The sequence below is a fragment of the Lepidothrix coronata genome, unplaced genomic scaffold (genome assembly GCF_001604755.1).
Source record: "Lepidothrix coronata isolate B3197 unplaced genomic scaffold, Lepidothrix_coronata-1.0 Scaffold91, whole genome shotgun sequence".
NCBI lineage: Eukaryota > Metazoa > Chordata > Aves > Passeriformes > Pipridae > Lepidothrix > Lepidothrix coronata.
In genome coordinates, this window is record NW_016690271.1 from 634,787 (window position 1) to 654,965 (window position 20,179).

The 20,179-nt window shown below is 46.7% G+C and overlaps 1 protein-coding gene and 1 long non-coding RNA gene across 3 annotated transcripts; one reads left to right on the top strand and one right to left on the bottom strand.

Moving 5' to 3' along the window:
* Nucleotides 1-3,517: 3,517 nt before the first annotated feature.
* On the top strand, nt 3,518-9,788 carry LOC108500520. Of its 2 annotated transcripts, none has more exons than XR_001875867.1 (5): nt 3,518-4,153; nt 4,507-4,637; nt 5,869-5,989; nt 7,339-7,406; nt 8,430-9,788. It is a non-coding gene; the product is annotated as an uncharacterized LOC108500520 (long non-coding RNA). The 2 variants fall into 2 exon arrangements; XR_001875866.1 differs by having other exon boundaries at nt 8,459-9,788.
* Nucleotides 9,789-9,823: 35 nt separating this feature from the next.
* On the bottom strand, nt 9,824-14,044 carry GSG2 (germ cell associated 2, haspin). Its single transcript, XM_017821495.1, has one exon. The coding sequence runs from the start codon at nt 13,940-13,942 to the stop codon at nt 11,312-11,314; it is 2,631 nt and encodes an 876-aa protein (XP_017676984.1). The 5' UTR covers nt 13,943-14,044; the 3' UTR covers nt 9,824-11,311.
* Between the last annotated feature and the right edge of the window lie 6,135 nt (nt 14,045-20,179).

Sequence of the window (20,179 nt, forward strand, 5' to 3'; positions counted from 1 at the left end):
TTGTTTTCTTGCTTTGTGAAGCCTTCAGCTGCTTTTCCCATCTATGGCTTTGTCCTAAGTGTTCCCAAGATTTGGCAAGGTGCTCACACTGCACAAAAGGATCATCTGGCATATGATAAATCTACTGCTGTGCTTGGTGCTTTGCTGTGGTAGGGAGACTTTGAGAATCTCAGAGAATGCAGAATCAGATTTGCCATCCCTGTCTGGAGTCCTGATAAATAACAAAAGAGAAATCTTGCTTCCTGGTAGTTTTGGAAAGCTGTGGGCTGTGACAGCTTGCTTCCAACATAACCAGCCTCTTCAGCCATTCCCTCAACCTCCTTCTCTTTACATCCCTTCCTTAAGCTTGCAATGCACCTTTGTCTTCTGATCTGCATCAAGAATGTTCTGCTGTGAAACAGGGCTTGGCATTCCCTGTGCTCCCCAATCCCACCACAGCCCACCAGTCCCAGGCCTCCTGAGCTCATGGATGAAGGATGATGGGCAGGGAGAGGCCTGTGCAGCAAACAGACATGTCCAGTTGGTGGGAGGCTGCTGCCCAGCTCTTTGATGTGCTGTGGAAAAAAGGGGATTTTTGAGGAGTTGCCACCTCTCTGCAGTGAGGATGAGTCAGCACTGGGGAGATTATCATCTGTGGCCTCCCAGTGCACGAGGCTCCCCTTTGGTTTCACCAGCTGAACCACTTCCCGGTTTGGTCCCGTTACAGACAGGACAGGAAGGCTGGCTGGGATTTGTTCCTTGGATGTCTGCACTTCCTGGCAAGAGGAAGGACTTACAAGCTGGGTCATAGCTTTGAAGGCCCAGCAGGATTTTGGGATCCACACTTAATAGATCATAATATTTTGTCAGGAAACACTTTGGTCATTTACACAAGAAATCATGAACAGATGAATTGTCCTCTCCCTTCTACCTCTTGTGACAGGAGAACCCGCCTGCATGTGAACCCCTTCCTGGGCAGATGGGGAGGGTCTGCAGGGCTCTGGTGGGAACCTTTCACAGTTACCAGTGAAGGAACAGCTGCAGTTTCTCTCCTCTGTCTGCTCTGTGTGTATGAGCCACAGAGACTCTGCAGGCCCAGCCATGCCATGAAGGAAAGGCACCAGCAGCTCCCAGTGCTTTCCACACAGGGTTAGGGATTCTCCAACGCTCTCCTGTGTGCTTTGGTCAGAGTTGCTTGGCTCCTGGCAGGGTGGGATAGGAATGTGGACCTTTGGCTTCCAAACTTCACACGGGTGCTCTTTGCCTGCCCACTGCTCCCTGTGCCTTCTCCAGAGGCTCCAAGTGCTTCCCACCTCACAGTGATCGACCTCACAGCTTATCTGTGCACTTTTCTTCAAAGACACTTCATGTCTGGTTTGTGTGGCTCTTAATTCCCCACAGGGCCATTTTCCTCAGGGGCAGAGGTGAAGTCAAGACTCTCCTGTTCCTCAGATGTTTTGCACATTTTATTTTGCTGTTGGATTTCCCCCCCCCCTGTTTTTCCAAAGCCTGCTCTGAAGCTGGAGCCAGCAAGGGGAGGTGTATCCGTGCCTCAGTTGATTCCCTCTCTCTTCATCTCTTCATGACCCCACTTGCAACTGAACATACTTTCCATTGCCTCTGGAGCTCGCAAAGGGAGCCTTGGAAATGTGACAGCCCAAGGGCCCCGACAAAGAACAGATGCTTTCTGTAAGTCCCACAAGCTGCACAGGGTCTGAAGGGCTGCAGCTGGTGCATTTTGCAGCTGGACTCTTCCTGGGGCTGCCTCTCACTTTTGGGCTTTAAGAAATTTCATTATTTGTTGCTCTGGGACTAAAACAAAAATAAAGTTGGGGGGGAAGACATTTTAAAAGAAAACTTCTGCTTTGCAACCTCACATCTGCTTCAGCAGCACAAAAAAAAAGTGGGGCCTGGCAGGAGCAGGCAAAGGCTCAGAAAGACGTGACTGTGGCTGGCACAGAACTGTTACTAAATCTGAGTGCAAAGGCAGGTTTTTTTGCTTCCTCTTTTAACATAATCTTATTTTTTCAGTTCAGATTTGTGAGATATGGAGTGTTACAGCATTTCTGGACTGTGAGGATGGTTGTCAAATGCTAACACAGGGAGTCCTTAGAGGATGAGAGTTGGAGGTAGCTGAAAAGTGTCCATGTGGTTTGTTGCACTCTTTTCTGAGAATTCTTGGAAAATTTAGACTGTCTGGGTAAAGAGAGCCACGTCTCTATTCCACTGGGAGGAAGATCCATCTCCAGTTGACAGCTTTGGTTTTGCTGGTGCTCACATCCCCAACACACAAGTCAGGGACTCACTCATGTTGCAAATAAAATAATTTTGCTCTTTTGGAGTCCTCTGGCATAAAACCTTGGTCCATCCAGGACAGGAATGATCCCTGTCCTTTGTCAGGAGAGGGAAGCAGTGACTGCTGAGAGGCCTGGTGACCACTCAGCAGCTTTGGCTGCAAGGACAGTGCTGATCCAGTTCTGCTAAAAACCTCCTGCAGTGAGCTGGGGGCTGCAGCTGCTGCTCTGGTGCTGGGCAGGCACCTGGTGTGTCTCCAGGGTCCTGCAGGAGCTGGTGGAACCACTCCACAGTCCAGGAGAGGCTGCAGGAGTTGTAAGCCAGGTAACACTGCCCTGTGCCAACCTGCTCTGCAGTGCCAGAGGCAACTGCCCTCCGTCCCTCCCTTCCAGCCTGCAGCGTGTTGCCTCTGCAGCAGGTACCCGAAGGAATCATGAAACTTGGAAAAAGACTGGGAAAAAATTTCCCTGACTGGGGTGTGGTGTATTTATGTTCTGTTCTCATGGTTCATGGGGAGGGAGGTCGTCAGCTTTGTTGTTCTTTTTCCGCTGTCAAACTGTTGAATAACGATTTCGTTGCTGCTAAACTGGTTACAGGATCTGTCCCTGAGGATGGCTGTAATAAAATAAATAATGGGAAATGATCCACATATAAGTAGATATGTGGTGTTTTGTTCTAAAAATTGCCTTACTCTGCTGCAAAGGACACCCATCCTACAAAGCTATATATAGAGAATTCCAGGGAAAAGGCTGCTTGTCTTTTTCTGGAGCACAGGTTGGATCTTATTTAGGGTCTGAGCTCTGCCCACTTGATGTGAGCCATGATGGGGTGACAGATCCTCTCCTTGCTGGAGCTCCGTTTGATGGGGGGAAGAAGGGAGGGTTTACGTCCATCGCCTGGAGACAGAGGTGAAAACACTGGTAGCGTAAACACTCCATGTTGGGGATTTTCCAGCCGTGCCTAAGCAGTGACAAATAAAACATTCCTGCTTTGTGCTCCCGCTGGACGTGCTCTCCCTGTATGGTAGAGGACTGCGGGCTGCAGCCAGCACTCCTGCCTGAGGCACGAGGGAATGAAAGAGAAATAAAAAAATAAAACTATTCGGTACAAGAAATAAAACCATTCAGGACTTAAGGTGTACTCCTATCCCAGGGTGGTAAAATCCTGGTTTTTGCCTGGACACAGACAAGTTTTCAGTGCAGCCCTTGCCCTGCCAAGTGTTCTGTGCAACACACGTGTTGTTGGGGAGCTGCTGGAACTTTGCTTCCCAGGACATGGAGAAAACAAGTGTTGTGTGGATCTGTTACACAACACCCAGGATAGAAGTTAATTGTGTCATTTTGAATGAGAAGTGAACTTTAGCAGCAGACCAGGAGGGAACCCTCCTTGGTGCACTGCTGGAATTTGCTCAGGGCACGCACAGGATGGTTGGAAAAAACCCAGCCTGGGCATGTCAGGATTCAAATAACGTGCACCCTCTCGTGGTTTATTCCTGTCACAGGGTGAGCACACAGGATGGTTTCTGTGTGGAACAGGCTGGGGATCCCCTCAGCTGCTGTTGATTTAAGAAAAGACTGTGCACTAAGATTTGTTCTGTATTTTATGGGTTTTTTTCAATGTAAGAGTTATGCTACATTTGCTGTAAAAGGATTTCTGCCTTCAGTGTTTTTCAGACTCATTCTTTCACCTTGAAAGGCCACTTCAATGTGCAGGTGACCTGTCCCTTGGCAAGGTTTGGGTTGACACCAGTGGGGATGGATATGAGGATACTGCAGCTGGAGCTCCCCTTGAAGATCAGCTTTCGAACCGTTCCTCTTTTGGCAGCACTTCCACCTTTAATAAAGGTGATAAAAACAAGATCAAGGGCTGTGTTGCCCAGGTAGGTGCGTTGTTGGGAACTGGCTGCAGGGCACCCTGAGAGGGAAGAGCTGGTGTTTTTGTAGCAAGAGGCTGGAGGGAGGACGTGCACATTTCATTGGGGTGACACATTTGCAGATGGTTTGTGTCACTCCTCCTTAACTCCTAATTATTCACCTGTCTGGTGAGGCAAAGGAGCTTCAGGTGCTGCTCCAGAACAGCCTTTTCCATTACAGGCTGTTAAGTGTCAGTATTTTGCATCTCAGGGATGTTACAAAATCATCCCCACAGCAGCCTTGTGAAGAGAAGTGTATTTTCCCCAGGACAGGGGAGAGATCCTGACTTCTATTTGTTGATGTTTCCCCCCTGTTTTAGAGAGTAAAAACCTCTGGAATTTCTTCAGGACTCCAGTATTTTGGACAATCCATTGCTGGTGGCTTTGATTTCCCCAGTGATGGTCTCCAAGACAGGGCAGCAGGATCTCTGGAGAACGTGACTCTGCTCTGGTAGGTAATAAATGTTATTTTTTGGTGTGCTGGGGAAATGCTTCAAAGACAGATATAGAATCTGTGTTCCAAGCAGTGTGACATTATTCTATTTTTAATTCAGCATCAGAGGGACATAAAAAAAATCTTTCCCAGTGCTAGAAACTATATAAAATATAAACCCTTTAGTTCAAGCTGCAAAGGCTTTTGCCTTTGTATGTCTAAAGCTTCGAGCAAGTATGAGATAGTGAACATAAAGGAATTAACACAGATCCAGGTCTGCCTGCAATTCAGCACTGATAATTTAGGTAATTTAGACAAAAAAAATTTATTTACATACTGTCCCTCATTTTCAGTCACACACCTGGTCAGGCAGCTGAGTGGCCTGTGCAGTTCACAAAGGCTGAGACAGGGCAGATGCATTTGATTTTTCTTCTTGCATTTTGTATTTGAAAAACAAAATTCTAGATAAAGAGAGAACTGGAACTGATGGATAATGTGTTTATCTAATGGAAACATAAACAGGGTGTTTAATTCTGAAGCTCTGCCCTCACTGGTGTATTTTGGCTGTCTGTGCCTCCAGGCTCTTGGGATTTTGTGTGTTCTGAACGTTCCCAGCAGAAACTGGGATTGCTGTAAATAGGCCAGCCTAGTCCAGGTGACAAACCATGGAAACACTGAGCAATTCTTGTCCTTGCTGCCAGGCTTCCTTAAAACATTTTAATGTTTGAGTTCCAAAATTTATAGCTGATTCTGTTCCTTATCAGTAATTCACTGACTAGCTTGAGACCAGCTGTCCAGTCTCACCAGCAGGAGATTCAACCCTGAGAGAATCCTGATTTTCCAAAATAACAGCCTTGTTACAGCAAAACTATGTTTTGGTACAATCTCAGCTTTACTTCAGTGTCTCAACAACATAAAAACTGGGAATTGTGACCAGGTTGGAATGTGCCGTCTCTGCAGGGAGAAAACACACACAAGGAGGCTGATTTTCACAATGTGTAGCTGAATCACTGACCACATTACCCAGGGAAAGGCATGGGAGGCAAATGTATAAAATGATCCAAACAAACATTTGAGGAGCTCGTGGTCCACTGATGGCTGTTAAACACAGTGGCCCAAAGAAAACATCCGAGCCAGAAGGTCCCTAAATATGCCAGGAGATGGAAACTGGAGCAGAGATGACGTGTCAGGACTTGTGCATTTTAATGCCTGGATATTTTCTTAACTTTTTGATCTTCCTTTCTTGTAGCCATGTGAGGTCCACTGTTTTTCCAGGGTTTTTCTGAGAATTAAACATGAGAAAAATGATAACATGGAGTTTCCTGTTCCTGTGCTGGACAGACACCACCCATCAGAAAATGCATTTTCAGGTAATAAAACACAAGCAAAGAGCTTTTTCTCTGCCCAGGATGCAGTTTTTACTACTAAAAATAATAAAAAAAAAGTGGTTTTGTTAGCCTTTGCATGTCATCTGCCCTCTGCTGCCTTCCTACTTAGCAGTACTGTATTCTAGGTAGATTTAGGCCCAGGTTTTCCCCAAAGATACTCCTGTCTTGTTTGGAGAATCTCATCTCTAAGGTTCAACCTCAAATCTGCTAAAAATTGCTCTATTTTTGATCACATTTCTCCTGTGCCCTTGTACAACATGAGATCAGGTGTTACCTGTGAAGAAGGTACAAGATTTGTGTGTTTTGTGCAGTACTTTTCAGATATTGAGCTCTCCACTGGAACTTGGATTAAGATTTATTATTTGAATGGTGTATTTGGTAGTAACAACCCTATAAATTTTATAACAAAGTAATTTTAAAAATAATTAAATTTTAAAATAAATTTTTAGTGTGTTTGTTCCAAAACAACATTTGGGACATTACAAACTTGTCATAAACTTCAAGTTTGACATCCTGTCTCCTCTGTTGCAGTGTAGTACAGGGTTCCTGCAAGCTAATCCAGCTCTTTTTCAGTCTGAAATCCCAACCACAGCTTCTGAGAAAACTCCATAAAGCTCTATAAAGAGGCAGCTTTTGGCTGCTTTAGTAGCAAATAGGAGTCTTTCCCACAATTCAATATTTAATTAGGTGTCCATAAAGCTTAGGACAGAGGAGTGAGGACAACATTTAGCCCTGAGCAGTAATGAACACTAATGACCATTGTCAGTGCTCTCAGGCATTATGATGTTGAGGGTACATTTATTTCCTAACAATAATTCATGAGATTCTTTAGTGTTGGCCAGCATTGCTTAGTACTTACACACATATCTAATTATTAATTATCACTGAACTTCTCCAGAAACATCAGCCACAGACAGTAGATATTTATTGATGAATAAAACTATTGCTAAAGGAAAATATAGTGTGTCTCTAATCTGGCACAGCATATTTATTCAAGAAAAAAAATATAATCTCTGGAAAAGAAATTAATATCATTGCCCTGTAGCAATCCAGGGGTAAACAACTGGCATTTCTTTGACAAGACCTTGTCCCCAGTGAAGACTTCTCATGCTGTTGGTAATAAACCTTATCCTGGGAGCTGAACTACAAAACATCATCAATTTAGGACTGACTTATCACTAGAGGGTCTTTTAGTTCCAACTTCTCCTCAGTTGAGGTCATGGGAACTTTGGGTTTCAGAGGATGTGTGTGTATATGTAAAGATATTCTGAATCTGCTCCCTTAGAAAAATTAGGACTGTTTGGTGTGACCTGATCTGTGTTTGCTTTCAGTTCCCTGGCATGGACTGCAGCAACAGGACCATCTGTGCTGCTCATTTGACTTTGACAAGGCAGATATGGTGAGTCATGGTAGTTTTGTTATCCAGATTTTGCATTTAGAGTTCATATAAAATGTCATCTTTGTGCAAAAGATGTTTTCTTCGAATTCTCAGCGTTGTCCTCTTGCTGACAGACTTTCCATTCAGTTCATCCTTTCCATAATACCACATTCACACAGTGCTCTCTGTGCCTCCGTGGGCATGGCTGGGTGTTCTCATGGCTGGGAATCCCAGAGCACAGACCAAGCTTTGAACAACTGTGATCACCCTAAAATCCCAGTTCTGGCATTTAATTATGAACATATGATTTTGGTTCAGGCTGATGCACAGCACTACAGCAAAGAGCTGCTCAGTTCCCCTGGCCTTACATAAACCAGAAGGCATCACTTCATTGTAAAAATATACCCTGGAGATTGACTGAAGAGCTGATCAAGTGGAACAGAGCCTTGTTGTAAAACAGGAGGGATAAAATGTTACATAAAGCGTGGAAGTGTCTGCCTTTGATATTAAGAGGCATTTTCCTACACACCCTGGATATTGAATAATTAATTGGGCTATTGCATTGTCCTGCCTGTGAAAGCAATTGGAGGGAGTAATTCCCATAACCAGGATGCTTCAGGCCTCTCATTAAATAAAGACCCTTTTTGTGTCTGATTCGAGATAGGAGTCACTGCTGGGCCACACTGAAGAGTGACCATGAAGGTTTCACTAATGGAGGTAACTCATGTGACAACTCCTGTCCTGAACCACCCCAAAAACTTGTTTTGGGAAGGTGACAGCCAAGGTGGGGTTGTAGAACAGCCCCACAGCTCACAGCAAACTGCTGAAAGGAAACCCAGCACAGACACCGAAGCAATTTATGACCCAAACAAACCCTGCAATGAGCTCCAGGGGAGGAGGGAGCATTTCAGTTGTTAGGACTAGAGCCTAAATACTGGATTTATCTGATTTAAGGCTCTCAAGCTTTTATTGGGCTATTTGTGCCTAATTCGTTTTATGGGAGCAGACCCAGGCTGAGTTGAATTTCCCAGTGTTTTTATCCAGCATTAAGAGCATTCCTGATCCTTTGGCAGCCATCCTCTCCTGCTGGTCACTGTGGCCAACCAACACCACTATCTGCTGCAGTCTGTGACTGCAGAACTGGGCAGCCTGTGCTCAAGGAGACAACTGTGAGTAGAAATCATTAACTTCCCTTTTCCCTGCCTCTAAATGATACTCTGAGTAGCTGCTCTTCATCCTTTCTCTCTACAACCAGGCCAGAGCTGCTCTTCCTTCTAACTCAGCTCATGGCTGGGGGGGCATTCCCTCAAGGCAAGAGATAACTTTTATATTCCTGCACTAAATGTCTGATTTTTCCAGGAGGGAATGATGGGCAGAAAATACACCAGTCACCATGTTTTATCAGTACCCTGGTGAGTTACAGAGTATTTACAGGGTAACTGATATTTTGCCTGTCTTTTCCCTCAAAATAGGCAAAATTTTCAGAGATTTGGCAATTAAATGAAAGCATGATCCAAAATAGGTCTGCAATCACTATGAGTATCACTAAGTGGTGTTGTCTTCACCACAAAATCCACTGTGAACTGGAAACACCAGAATTCCTACCTGGAGACCATTTGACTTGTTACATGAAACCAGGCTTGTTCTTTTCAGCCTTCCAAAGCCTTTGGATCCATGTGAAAAATCTTCCCTTAGGATAATTTTAACTTTGCTTATACTTCCTTGTTTCAGTAAAAGATGGAGCACCCTTGAAGGGCCTAATTTAGGTGTAGCACAGATTAAAAAAACTCGTGTTTTCTGAGGTGGCAAACTGGGTTCTGGCATCCTCCTTCCTTAGCAGGGAGAACAGAGCATTAAAATATATAATCCTGCTCTGTTCCAAGTAAAGCTTTTACTCCAAGTGATTGGGATGAAAATATTTGTTCAGGGCATTTATCTTGATTAGGGGGAAGTTACCATTCTGATTCCTTTCTTGGAATTTATGGGGAACTGACTCCCATTAAAATTTATGGGCACTGGATAGTGCACAAGATTTTTTTCTGTATTTATTTTAATCAGAGAGCATCTTTAAAAAGAAAATGAGGGCTCATCTCTGGCAGCTGCACTGCCTTGGAAGCACAGTTTAAGGCAAAGGTTTCTACATTAATTTAATGTGCAGTTCTGTGAGGGGTAGAAGCTTTAAATTTTGAATAATGAAAATCCCTACGTGTTCACAAATGAGCAAATTGGTTTGCAGGGAAACATTCCAAGGCAATGGCAGCTTTCAAAACCTGTAGTGACAACGGGCTGCTCCAACACCACTGCCCCATGTCACCCCTGGGCTGGCACCTCTCCTTTCTTAGTTCCTGCCACTGTCCCATCCTTCCTGCACAGCCCAAATCAGCAGTTCTCAAACCACGGAAACAAAGGACCAAGGCAGGCAAAGAATAACATGGTTTATCCTTTTTTTCTTTTTTTTTTTAAAGCATAAATGCAAATAGCACCATTGTGACTGAAGAACATCCTTTATATCAGATAAGCATTCACTGCAGTCCTTACCAAGTAGGTTTACAGAATATTCAAATATATTGCATTACTTTAGTCAATTAGAGATGAAAACAAGATTGAGAGGATGCCTGGTAAGATCCCAGGACAATTTCCATCTTAATAATTTCAAGCACTGCAGGTTGTTGAGTCGCTTTCTGTGGTACTGGACAGCACAAGGAGAGTCTGGAAGGCAGAACAGTAAAACCATCAAAGCTGGGGGTACTCAGGGTCTCCAACTGCTGAGCTTGTACAAAGAAGATTTCAAGAAAGGGTCAAAGATGCTTTTAATTGGTAAAGTGCACATATACACATTTACATAGACAGGCTGCACAGAGAGCACTCCAGTTATAATGAATTTGATGATGCTGCCTCTTAATTTCTTAATGCATCTTTGTCACTGGTTAACAATCTAATTCACTTTTCACTTGGTCGGTTGTTCTCTTTAGACCAGTTTCTTTACTGAATGTGAATACTGGCAAAGGACTTCTGAAAACAAAAAACTGGGATTTAATGTAGGGATAGTTTCCAGTTTAGGGCACCTGGTGCACCTGCAGTCAGGACTAAAGAACAACTATTACCTTCTGCATTTTCTTCTCCCTTGTGCATTTTCTTCTGTGATAAATGGAGAAATTGCTTCAGGTGCTACTACCAAGTTACAGATTTGGGTTCCTATCAGCATACAAGGTCACAAAATTACAACCATCAAAACCACATCAAGAACACACGTACTTTGTCTTATTTTTTTTTCAAAATCACATACATTTTTCTTGGTCCTTAAGAGAGGAGAAACCCCCCCCCCATAATAACATATTATTCCAGATTAGTGGGTTTAAAACACTTTACAGAAACTTTTACATATTAACATTTTGTGCCATCATTCCAGGTAGAAATTTCACCAAACTGAACAAAAGTTCTGTTTTAAAACTAAATAAAAGGGTGGGTTTTCCCCTTTCTGTCTCCAGTGAAGCAACAATGTTCACCCTTGTCCTCACTGTCCAGAACTGAAGGGTTTTTTCCTTTAAAAAACAAAATGTAAAAAGCCAATATAGTAAGAAAACAACCTTTAATAACCTAAGACTTAAAAGGTAAAAAAAAAATATGTGAAATTCAAAGCATTTATTGAGCCTTAATTTATTTACTCAAACCTTTCTCAAAAGTCCACTTGGCAAAAGTTGACACAAGTCAACAGGAAGGGTTGTCTCCCCTCCACCACCCTTCAAAAACAGTAGATATGGAAACATCTTAGAGCAGAAGACTTTTTGGGGGGATTTTTTTAGACATTTTTTATAGTGTATTGTTCACACGGGGAATCATAACACTTCAATGTGCCAACATGTAAAAAGATCATGTATCCAAAAAAAAGCAGAGGAGAAAGGCAGAATCAGTGACTTAGTCCTTGGTCACTGGAAAAGGCTGCTGTTGAGTAAAACATCGTGGGCAGACTCAAAGGTCAGCACCTCCTTGTGGAACTTGGTGAGCTTCATCTTTGTTTTCCTCAGGGCAGGAGTTGTTGCCTTTCTCTTGTACCTCATGTCATTCAAAAGTTTATCTGCCAGGTAGTGCAGCCAGAGGACGTTGCTGTGAGGGTGATAGTCAGTCCAGATGTTGGAATTCTCCGCTTTCATCTGCCTGTAGATGTCAAACTGGTAGTCCCCTGTGCCTTGGAACAGCTCCTCATCCGTGGAGAGGTCACAGAACACGGTCAGCCCATCCTTCTCCAGCCGGGACAGGGTGTAGTCGATGATGTTGACGTGAATCCCTGCTGTGGGGATTGTGTGTGTTGCCCCATTCAGCACATAATGAAGTTCCTTTGCATCTGTTTTTTTGACCAGCACGTTCCCCCAGTGCAGGTCCCTGTGCTCGAAGTGCAGCTCCTGCTCTGCCACGGCCAGGGAGGCAGTGACCTGGTGCAAAATGCTTTTTGCTGATTCCACTGAGGAGAATCTGCACCTCTCGTGCTCCAAGTCACTGCCTCCAAATTCAAACTCCAGAACCATGAAGAGCTGCTCGTCCCCAAAAAGGTCTGGCCGGTCGTTTTCTGATCCCGTTTCTTTGTGGTATTTGTCCCAGGCTTCCAGGAGACACTTGGGATAGGCCCCTTGGACACAGTGCACAGAGTACAGGCTGATGAACCCAACAGTCCTATTCACAGATTCCTCAGACAGAAGACTGAGTTCTTTTGAAATTATTACCTCAGGCAGAATCTCCCCAAAGCTCTTTTGAGCTTCACCATTTACTTTCTCAGTCCCTTCAATGGGAATTATTTTTAGGGCCACGGGCCCTCTCTCACTGTTGATCTGGAACACCTCTCCAAACACCCCTTCTCCAATTTTCTTGCAATCTTTCATCTTATCTAAAGGAATGCATTCCTCAAAAGCAACGGGCCCTTCCTGGTGGCATTCCCCAAACACCTTCTCTGCGTCTGTAAGCATCAGCTCCAGGACAGAGGAATCCCTGGGAGCCAGCAGGATAATGGAGGAGGCGGACCAGGAGCAGCCCTGAGCCCTCCCAGCCGACAGGCTGGCTTGGTACCCCGACAGCTGGGATTTCCCTGCCGGGGTACAGAGGATGCTGCTGCAGAAACTGTCCTCAGTGGTCACTCTCTTCTTCTTATGGAAGGACAGGGACGCTCGAACTCTGGCCCAGGAATACGAGCTATTGAGGAGTGAACAGTCATTATCTCTTACATCTACAGACATCTCCAGAACACCCTTCTGCGCTCGTTTTTGCCTCCCCTGTGGTCTGAGGAAGGAGTTGTTAGGCTGCTGCTGCCTCTTGTTTTTGAGCCTTTTTGGGCGGAGCCTCGTGTGCCTCCCCCAGCGGCTGGCGCTGAAGCCACTGATACAGGCTTTCCTGCAGGTGCTGCCCTCTCCAGAGCCTTGGAGAGGCTTGGTCCTTTTATATTTACTCTCAAAGATTCCTGGGCGGCCCACGGGAGATTCTGGCTGCTGGCAGGTGGGTTGAACATCAGCCTTCTTGTTGAGCTTCATGCTCGCCATCCTCCTTGGCACCTCCTGACGGTCCAAGACCACCACTGGCACAAGCTGGTAGTCGTTGGCTGGGCCTGTGTGACAACCCGAGCTCCCTTTTGCTGAGTCTCTGGTGAGATGCTCACGCGGCCCAGCAGAAGCGGCACCGTCGCAGGGCGCAGGGCGCTGTGTCTCACCCTGAGCGGGCGGAAAAGCGCTTGGGGATTTCTGTGAGGTCGAGGCAGCTTGTGCCCGGCAGGGCTCCCCCCGCACCGACGACCTCAGCACACGGCGGGGCTCCTGCAGCCGCGGGTCGGGCTCAGCGCTCTCGAGTGAGATCCACTCCTGCTCCTTCTCCTCCTCCTCCACGGCGCTGTCCGCGCCCCGCAGCGCCGGGCGCTGCCCCGAGCGATGCCCGACGGGCGGCGGGTGATGCTCCAGCCCCGACCCGCTCTCTATGGTGGTGCTGAGCAGGAGCGGGGCGAGCCGGACCTGCGGGGCGCGGCGGCGGGGGCGGCGGGGCGGGGGGCTGTCCCCGAGCCCCGAGCACGACCCGGAGCCGCCGTCGGTGGCGGAGCTGAACAAGACGAGGCTGCCGGCGGCGGGCGGGGCGGGGCGGCGGGGCCGCGCCGGGGGCGGCCATTGCGGGGTGCTGCACAGCAGCGGGGCAGCCGCGGGGCACGGCGGGCCCTGCCGGCGGCGCCGGGCACGGCGCGGCGGGGACGGGGAGGGCGAGGAGGGCGAGGAGAGGGACGGGGGGAGCGAGGAGAGGGACGGCTCCGGCTCCCGGTTCTCCTTCCCCCGCGTCTCCCGCCTGCGGTTCCGCAGCCGCCGGGCCCAGGCCCGGCGCTTACCCCCGGCCCGCGGCCGGCAGTCGCTGGGCGGCAAGAAGTCCGGGTCGTCCTCCGAGCGTGCGGATAAGGCGCTGGAACCGGCCGAGGTGGAGCTGAAGAAGCGCTTGCGGTCCTGCGGCGGCGAGATCCAGCGGTCGGGCGGCTGCAGCGGGCGCAGGTACCCGGCGCGGCGGGAGTAGGTGCGGAGGAGGCGCGGCCGCGGCAGCATCGCGGGGAGGGAGGGAAGGAGGGAGGGATGGAAGGAAGGAAGGAAGGAAGGAGGGAGAGAAGGATCCCCGGGCCGGCGGGAGCGCGCCCGCCACCCGTTCAAACCGCTATCGCGAGAGCGCGCGAGAGCGCGGCGGGGCCCACCGCACCGGGGCGGGGCCAGCGGAGGACACGCCCCCATTGACCACGCCCTCCTATCCCGATCCTGGTCCTGGTGCTGGTCCTGGTCCCGGTCCTGGTCTCCCGGAGTGTCCCGGCGGTGCTGGCACCGGCCGCTGCCGTGTCACAGACCCGCTCCGCTTCCTGCCAGAGCCCCCGGCACGGGCGGTGCCAGCGCTGCTCCATCCAGGCCCGCAGGGACACGTCACGGCAGGACTGGCTTTACACGTGTGTTCTGTACGTGCTCATACGTGTGTGTATATGTAGACATGTATTATACATGTGCATATGTGTATATATATATATGTATGCATGTGTTTTATGCATGTCCATATATGTATATATGTACACATGTATCCTATACATGTGCATACATGTATGTGTATATATGTATTCTATACATGTGCATACATGTATATATATGTGTGTATGTATGTATACATACATTGTATACATGTGCATACATGTACATGTGTATGTATATATGTGTATACCTGTATTCTACACATGTGCATTCATGTATATATATCTATACATGTATTTATACATGTGCACACGTGTATATATATGTATACATGTGTTCTATACATGTGCATAGAATGTAATTCTGTATTAAATTTTTATAGAATGTGTATGTATATGTATGTATATATATGTGTGCACATTACATTTTATAGAATTCTGTACATGTGCATAGAATATAATGTGTGTCTACACATGTGCACCTGTGCTCAACACGTGTGTACAGAATACACCTGTCACTTTACTGAGGGGGTGATGAGGCCCTGGTACAGGTTTAGCCTGGGGAGGTTGTGAATGCCCCTGCCCTGGCAGTGCTCAAAGCCAGGTTGGATAAGTCCTGGAGCGACCTGGTCTAGTGGGAGGTGTCCCTGCACATGGCAGGGGGGATTTGGGAGTAGGTGATCTTTTAAGGTCACTTCCAACCCCTTACCATTTTATGGTTCTGTGTTTACATGTGTGTACGTGAATACAGGTATTCTACACGTGTGAAAATACACACATATTTTCCATGCATGTATGGTTCTGTTTCCCGCCCCCCAGAGCAACAGGGAAGTTTTATTCACGGAGCTGTCTCCCAGGAGGCACTCAGTGCTCAGCAGAGGTGCTGCAGCTCTCCTGCTTCCTCCCGAAGTTGCTCCTCGTGCAATGACTCTTAGAGCACTCCAGGCTTTTGTCGCTCCTGGTGTTGTCACAGCCATAACTCAGGCTATGGACACGGGACACAGCTTGGTGGCAGCACAGGACCGTGTGGTTCTTGCAGTCTGAGTGAGGCTTTGCTGAATAGCAGCTGAGGTTTCGTTCCTTTCATTTCTTTTTCCATAGTTCTTAAAAAGCAGAACTGTTCTGCTGGTCCCTGGAAAAATCACCTTGAGCAGAGGACTCGATTTGGGTCTGAAAGAGGAGATGTGAGGATCACACAGGCAGCTGGGCCCTTCTGTTGGGGCAGGAACAAGTGGGACATCCTGGTGGTTTTGCTGAGTCTAGAGAACTAATCAAGTCCCAGAGTTAAATTCTGGACCTTTTGTTCTGCCCCTGAGTTTAGTGAAATCAGATTTTGACTGTAGGACAGAAGCAGAGGGAGGATATTTGCTAGTGCAGATCAGAAAAGCTTTTAGGGTACTTTATTGAACTCTGTACTGATGCAGCCAACACTGAGGCCTCCTGTCCTCTCAGGGATTTCAACATCAATATTCCCTCTCTTTCCCTGGTGAAGACATGTTTTTTAATCTGAAAGATTGGCACTGGTGGTTTATCAGCTGCAGGTTAATCAGCAACGTAGAGAGTTTGGGGAAAGAAGATGCCTGGCCAGACCCTGTGGTTGGCTTTAGCCAGGACCAGGCATTTTTCCTGAGCAGCAAAATGGTCTCAGGCCCTCTCAGGTGTTTGCTGATTCCAAAGAAGGAGAAAAATGGACACTTGGTAGTGTTCCTATCTCTGTCCCTATTTGTGTGGTTGTTTTATTTCTGTCGTGTTTGCTTGACCATAAACCCCACAGATCTAATGTGTTTATAGACAGCAGCAGATTAAACAAAGATTACTCATTCAGACCTTCAGAAGACAAAAAAGTTCCTGTCTCCTTTGATTTAACCAATATTGTCTGATGCAAAACTAACAAGCAATCTTTCTCTCCTTTTTTTTTTTTCCCATAATTTCTTCTCTGAATTAAGTTTCCCTGATTACTTGGATCCCTTTTGTTGTCCCTGAAGGCTCTCAAGGAGGTCAGCTCTTGCAGTGGGTAATGCTATTTTCCTTTTTAGATGTTTTTTCTTAAATGCATTACAGAGTTCTGTGACTTGTAATTTCCGGTGAGTGCCATCCGACCATTTAATTCTTTGCAATCACTGCAGCAGCTGCCAAACACATTTGCAGTAATTGGATGGCACTTAAGGGATTAGCCAAGACTGCCAAGACTCAAGTCATCCAAACCACAGCTGGGTTTTTGTGCTGTTTCCATGGGAGCCTTGCTGTGTCGGCTTCTAAATTTATTTGCAATCTGCATTTTGAATCACATCCCCTGTGCAAAAGCCTTGTCAACATTTGTGGCCTCTCTGCATGGCCCTGACTTTTGTGCACTCTGGCAGTGGCACAGTTCTGGCACCTCCCTGAATGACAGAAAATTTGCAGATGCCCCTTTCAGAGTCGTTGAACGTCCGACCCCAGCCAGGTTTGAGGTGTTGGCAGCTGTTTGGGGTCCAGGTGTCAGGGGCAGAGAAGCTGCTGCAGATGTTCCAGAGGCCTCTGAGCTGTCAGGATGGTTCATGACCTTTATGCAAAGGTGGCAGAGGGTTTGCAGAGCCACAGCTTCTTGGTTTCACCACCGTGGGCCCCATCATGTGTTCAGCCTTGTGTTTCTTCACCGTTTTGTTCTTCCCACGGGAGGGCAGGATGTGTTTTGTGATGCTGCTTTAATCAGGGATGACACCAGCTGCTTATGTCTTTCCCATATGCCAGGAAGACTCCCAAACCTTGGGTTATAATTCTGTCAGTGTGCTCAGAAGCTGCTGGGTTCATGTTGGAACTGAGAAAATGCCATGGCCTGGTGACAGCAGGAGAAAGGGAGCTCTGCTGCTCAGGAAATCTTAGCAGGAAAAGGGCATCAGTAGTTCTTCATTATTAAGTGCAGGGTGCTGACATGAGAACATCGGATAGGAGAGCTTTTCTGGGCTCAGGAGCCTGTTGGGGCAGCTTTATTTGGAGGTAATTGAATTGCAGCTCAAAAGAGACATTTCCTGTCCTTTATTATAACAGAGTGAGTGAGCTGGAATGATACTGCCCTGCCACAAGCAGATTCCTTTGACCCTCTCCCTCCCGGCTTGGCTAAACTGGCTCCAGTAGGTCTGTGCAGCACAGCTGGGACACTTCAGCCTCTGCCATCAGCAGGTCTAGGGTGAGCTCAGGTGCCAGGCTGAGGGGGCTGCTCAGGAAACCTTTTCCTCTGGGAGTCAGGTCTGAGCAGCACCTGTGTTTCCCTATGGCTGGAAGGAGTTACCACTTGGTAATTCCAGGGAGGAAAGGACAGAGGCCTCAATCAACACTTTCTACCTGTTTCCTTGAGGAAGGTGATGAAGTTTTCTCCTCAAGGTAAGCTCTGGTAGGGGTATCAAGCCAGGACCAGTTTCTTGTCTTTCCAGGTCAGGAATGACACATGTTGACAAAGAAGTGAATACTGATCTATCTGGTGTATTCAAGAGCAGGACCTCACCTTTAAATCAGTGGTTCCTGTGAATACACATTTTATTAAACACATTCAGCTTTCAGGCTTGGATTCAACATTCCATAATTTCCCAATGATGCTTTCATTGGCTGACTTTAGAAGGTGAATTCATTGCAACACAGCACTGCACAAGTCTGCTATCACTGCACTCAGTCTCTGAGCAGTGTTTTATGTGCACTTTAATTCCTGCTACCTGTTTCAGTGCCAGCACTGTCACAGAACAGGGCATGATGGCTTGGCTTCATTAGATGTGCAATATTTTTCCTTCCTCTCTGTTCCTCTTCCTCCAGCACTTTCCTTCTTGGGTTGGGGGAGAGGAGTGGGTAAATGTTCCAGCTAATAATAACGACACTCCTACACGCTGTAGAGGAGATTCAAGACTTGGGGAATAACCTGGAATGCATTCAAAGGCTGTAAATGGCTCTCCTGGAAGTGGAGAGCTGAATGAAGGACAGAATATGTTATGGAACTTCAGAATTCTTCCAGTTCTCACTCCTACAGACAGTTCAGGATGCTCCTGTGGATAATGACAGATTCTTTCCACAAATTCCCTTTCCATTGTGGCTGGGTGTGCAGCTGTGCTAGTTAAGAGCACAAACACAGAGGCTCATTTACCCTGCAAAGTCACAGCCAGGGCTGCAAGAGAAGCTGAACAGAGCATTTTTCACTGTGGGCTGCACACACATTTCTTTTTTATTACATCCAAACCCATCACCTTCAGAAAGCAGCTCATGCCTGATGGTGCTGATTTCCACGTGTTTCCGTGTGTACGAGCTGTGGTTTGAAAGCAACTTCCTCTTTCAACCTGTTCAACCCTTCACCTTGTTTTTTTGTAGATGTTGACTTACAAGTATGACAGTATGAGAAGAAACCACTAATGGAGAGAGCTGCCCTTCCCACTGTTCGTTTCCTTGCCAAAATAGCTTGTCTCCTATTTACATCCTCTCCTCCTCGTCTCTCTGCTATTTCAGTAGCTGGTCTGGCGCCTGTTTCTGAGGGATGATGGACCTGCATCACTCAAACATTTGCTGCAGGAGCATTTCAGTGCTGGAGAAATGTCTCAGCATTTATGAGTCAGCCCCGTGCCTTTGGGAGCTGATGGTTTCTGTTGCACTTGACAGTCAGTGAAGGGTGGAGTGGGAATCATGGAGAGAATTGATGCCTGGGGGTGACTATTTGGCACTGGAAGTGAACAAGACAAGTGCCTAAAACAGGCACCTCCAGGGCTCTCTGCCACTGCCTGGAAAGCATCTGGTCTTCTTTGGATGTAATTTAAAGATATTACTGGGCTGATCTTGAAATCTTTCTATGCTACACTATCATAGAGACAGACGTGACCTTACTGTGTTTCAAATGCCCCTGGATCAGGGCAGGGGTTTAAAGTTTAATTTCCACAGTCCCTTAATGTGGCATTTGCAGCCTCCTGAGTGAGCTGAGATCAGCTCCAGGGCAGCTTAACACCAAGGAGCTGCTGAGAGGTGGAGGGAAAGTAGGTGAGGAGCAGTCTGGGCAGGCAGGGATGTCATTAGTCACGTGTGCTCACAGGATACCTGAGACAATTACTGTGAACAGTGTGAGGAATTAAGTACAGGTGTAACATGTCAGGAATAAAAAATAGAGAAAGGGGCAGTTTCAGTCCTGTTTGTGATTCCCCCTGTGAGAATTTCGGGGCTGAGAAAACACCACTCATAGGAATGGAGCAGAACCTTTTTTTTTTCATGGAAAATTCAAAGTGTGGGACTCATAAAGGAAGAGATCTTGCAGGGAAGATCCAGCCTCAGTCCCTTGAGAAGGACTAAGAGAAACTACAATTTTTTTTTATCTTTCACTGGTGATGCTTTGATTTTGTTAGGTTATTTACTCCCCCGCTGCAAATGAAACTGCTTATGTTTGAACACCCAAAGACAGTTCAAGAAACACACCAGCAGACTTGATTTCCAGGCAAGAAAAGAAAAAAAATAAGGCTGTGAAAACCAGGTGATGAAAACAATATTTGTGAGAGCGTTCAAAAAAGTACCAGCTAAGTTGTTTTTGCAGCTCAGCAGCAGCAACAGCTTTGTCAGCAAAAATTTAGCTTGTACTGAGCAGTATGCAGAATATTCTGAGGCGCATTTGATACATGTTGAAACTTTTTGTTCCAAAACAGTTATTGCAACTGTGCTCCTGCTTGATGTTTAAAAAGAACCAAGAAAAGTATCAGCTTTATATCCTCTTTTTTTTGTTTTAGTGGTCAAAACTGGTTGACATCTTGAGGCCACACCTAGAGCAGAACACTTCTCACTCTAAGGAACATATTTTTCTAACCTGTGTAAATCTTTTCTCAGATTAATTGACCTGGAAATT

What these genes read in the sequence shown, in the direction of transcription:
- GSG2 (XM_017821495.1), bottom strand. Translation starts at nt 13,942, where the DNA reads ATGCTGCCGCGGCCGCGCCTCCTCCGCACCTACTCCCGCCGCGCCGGG.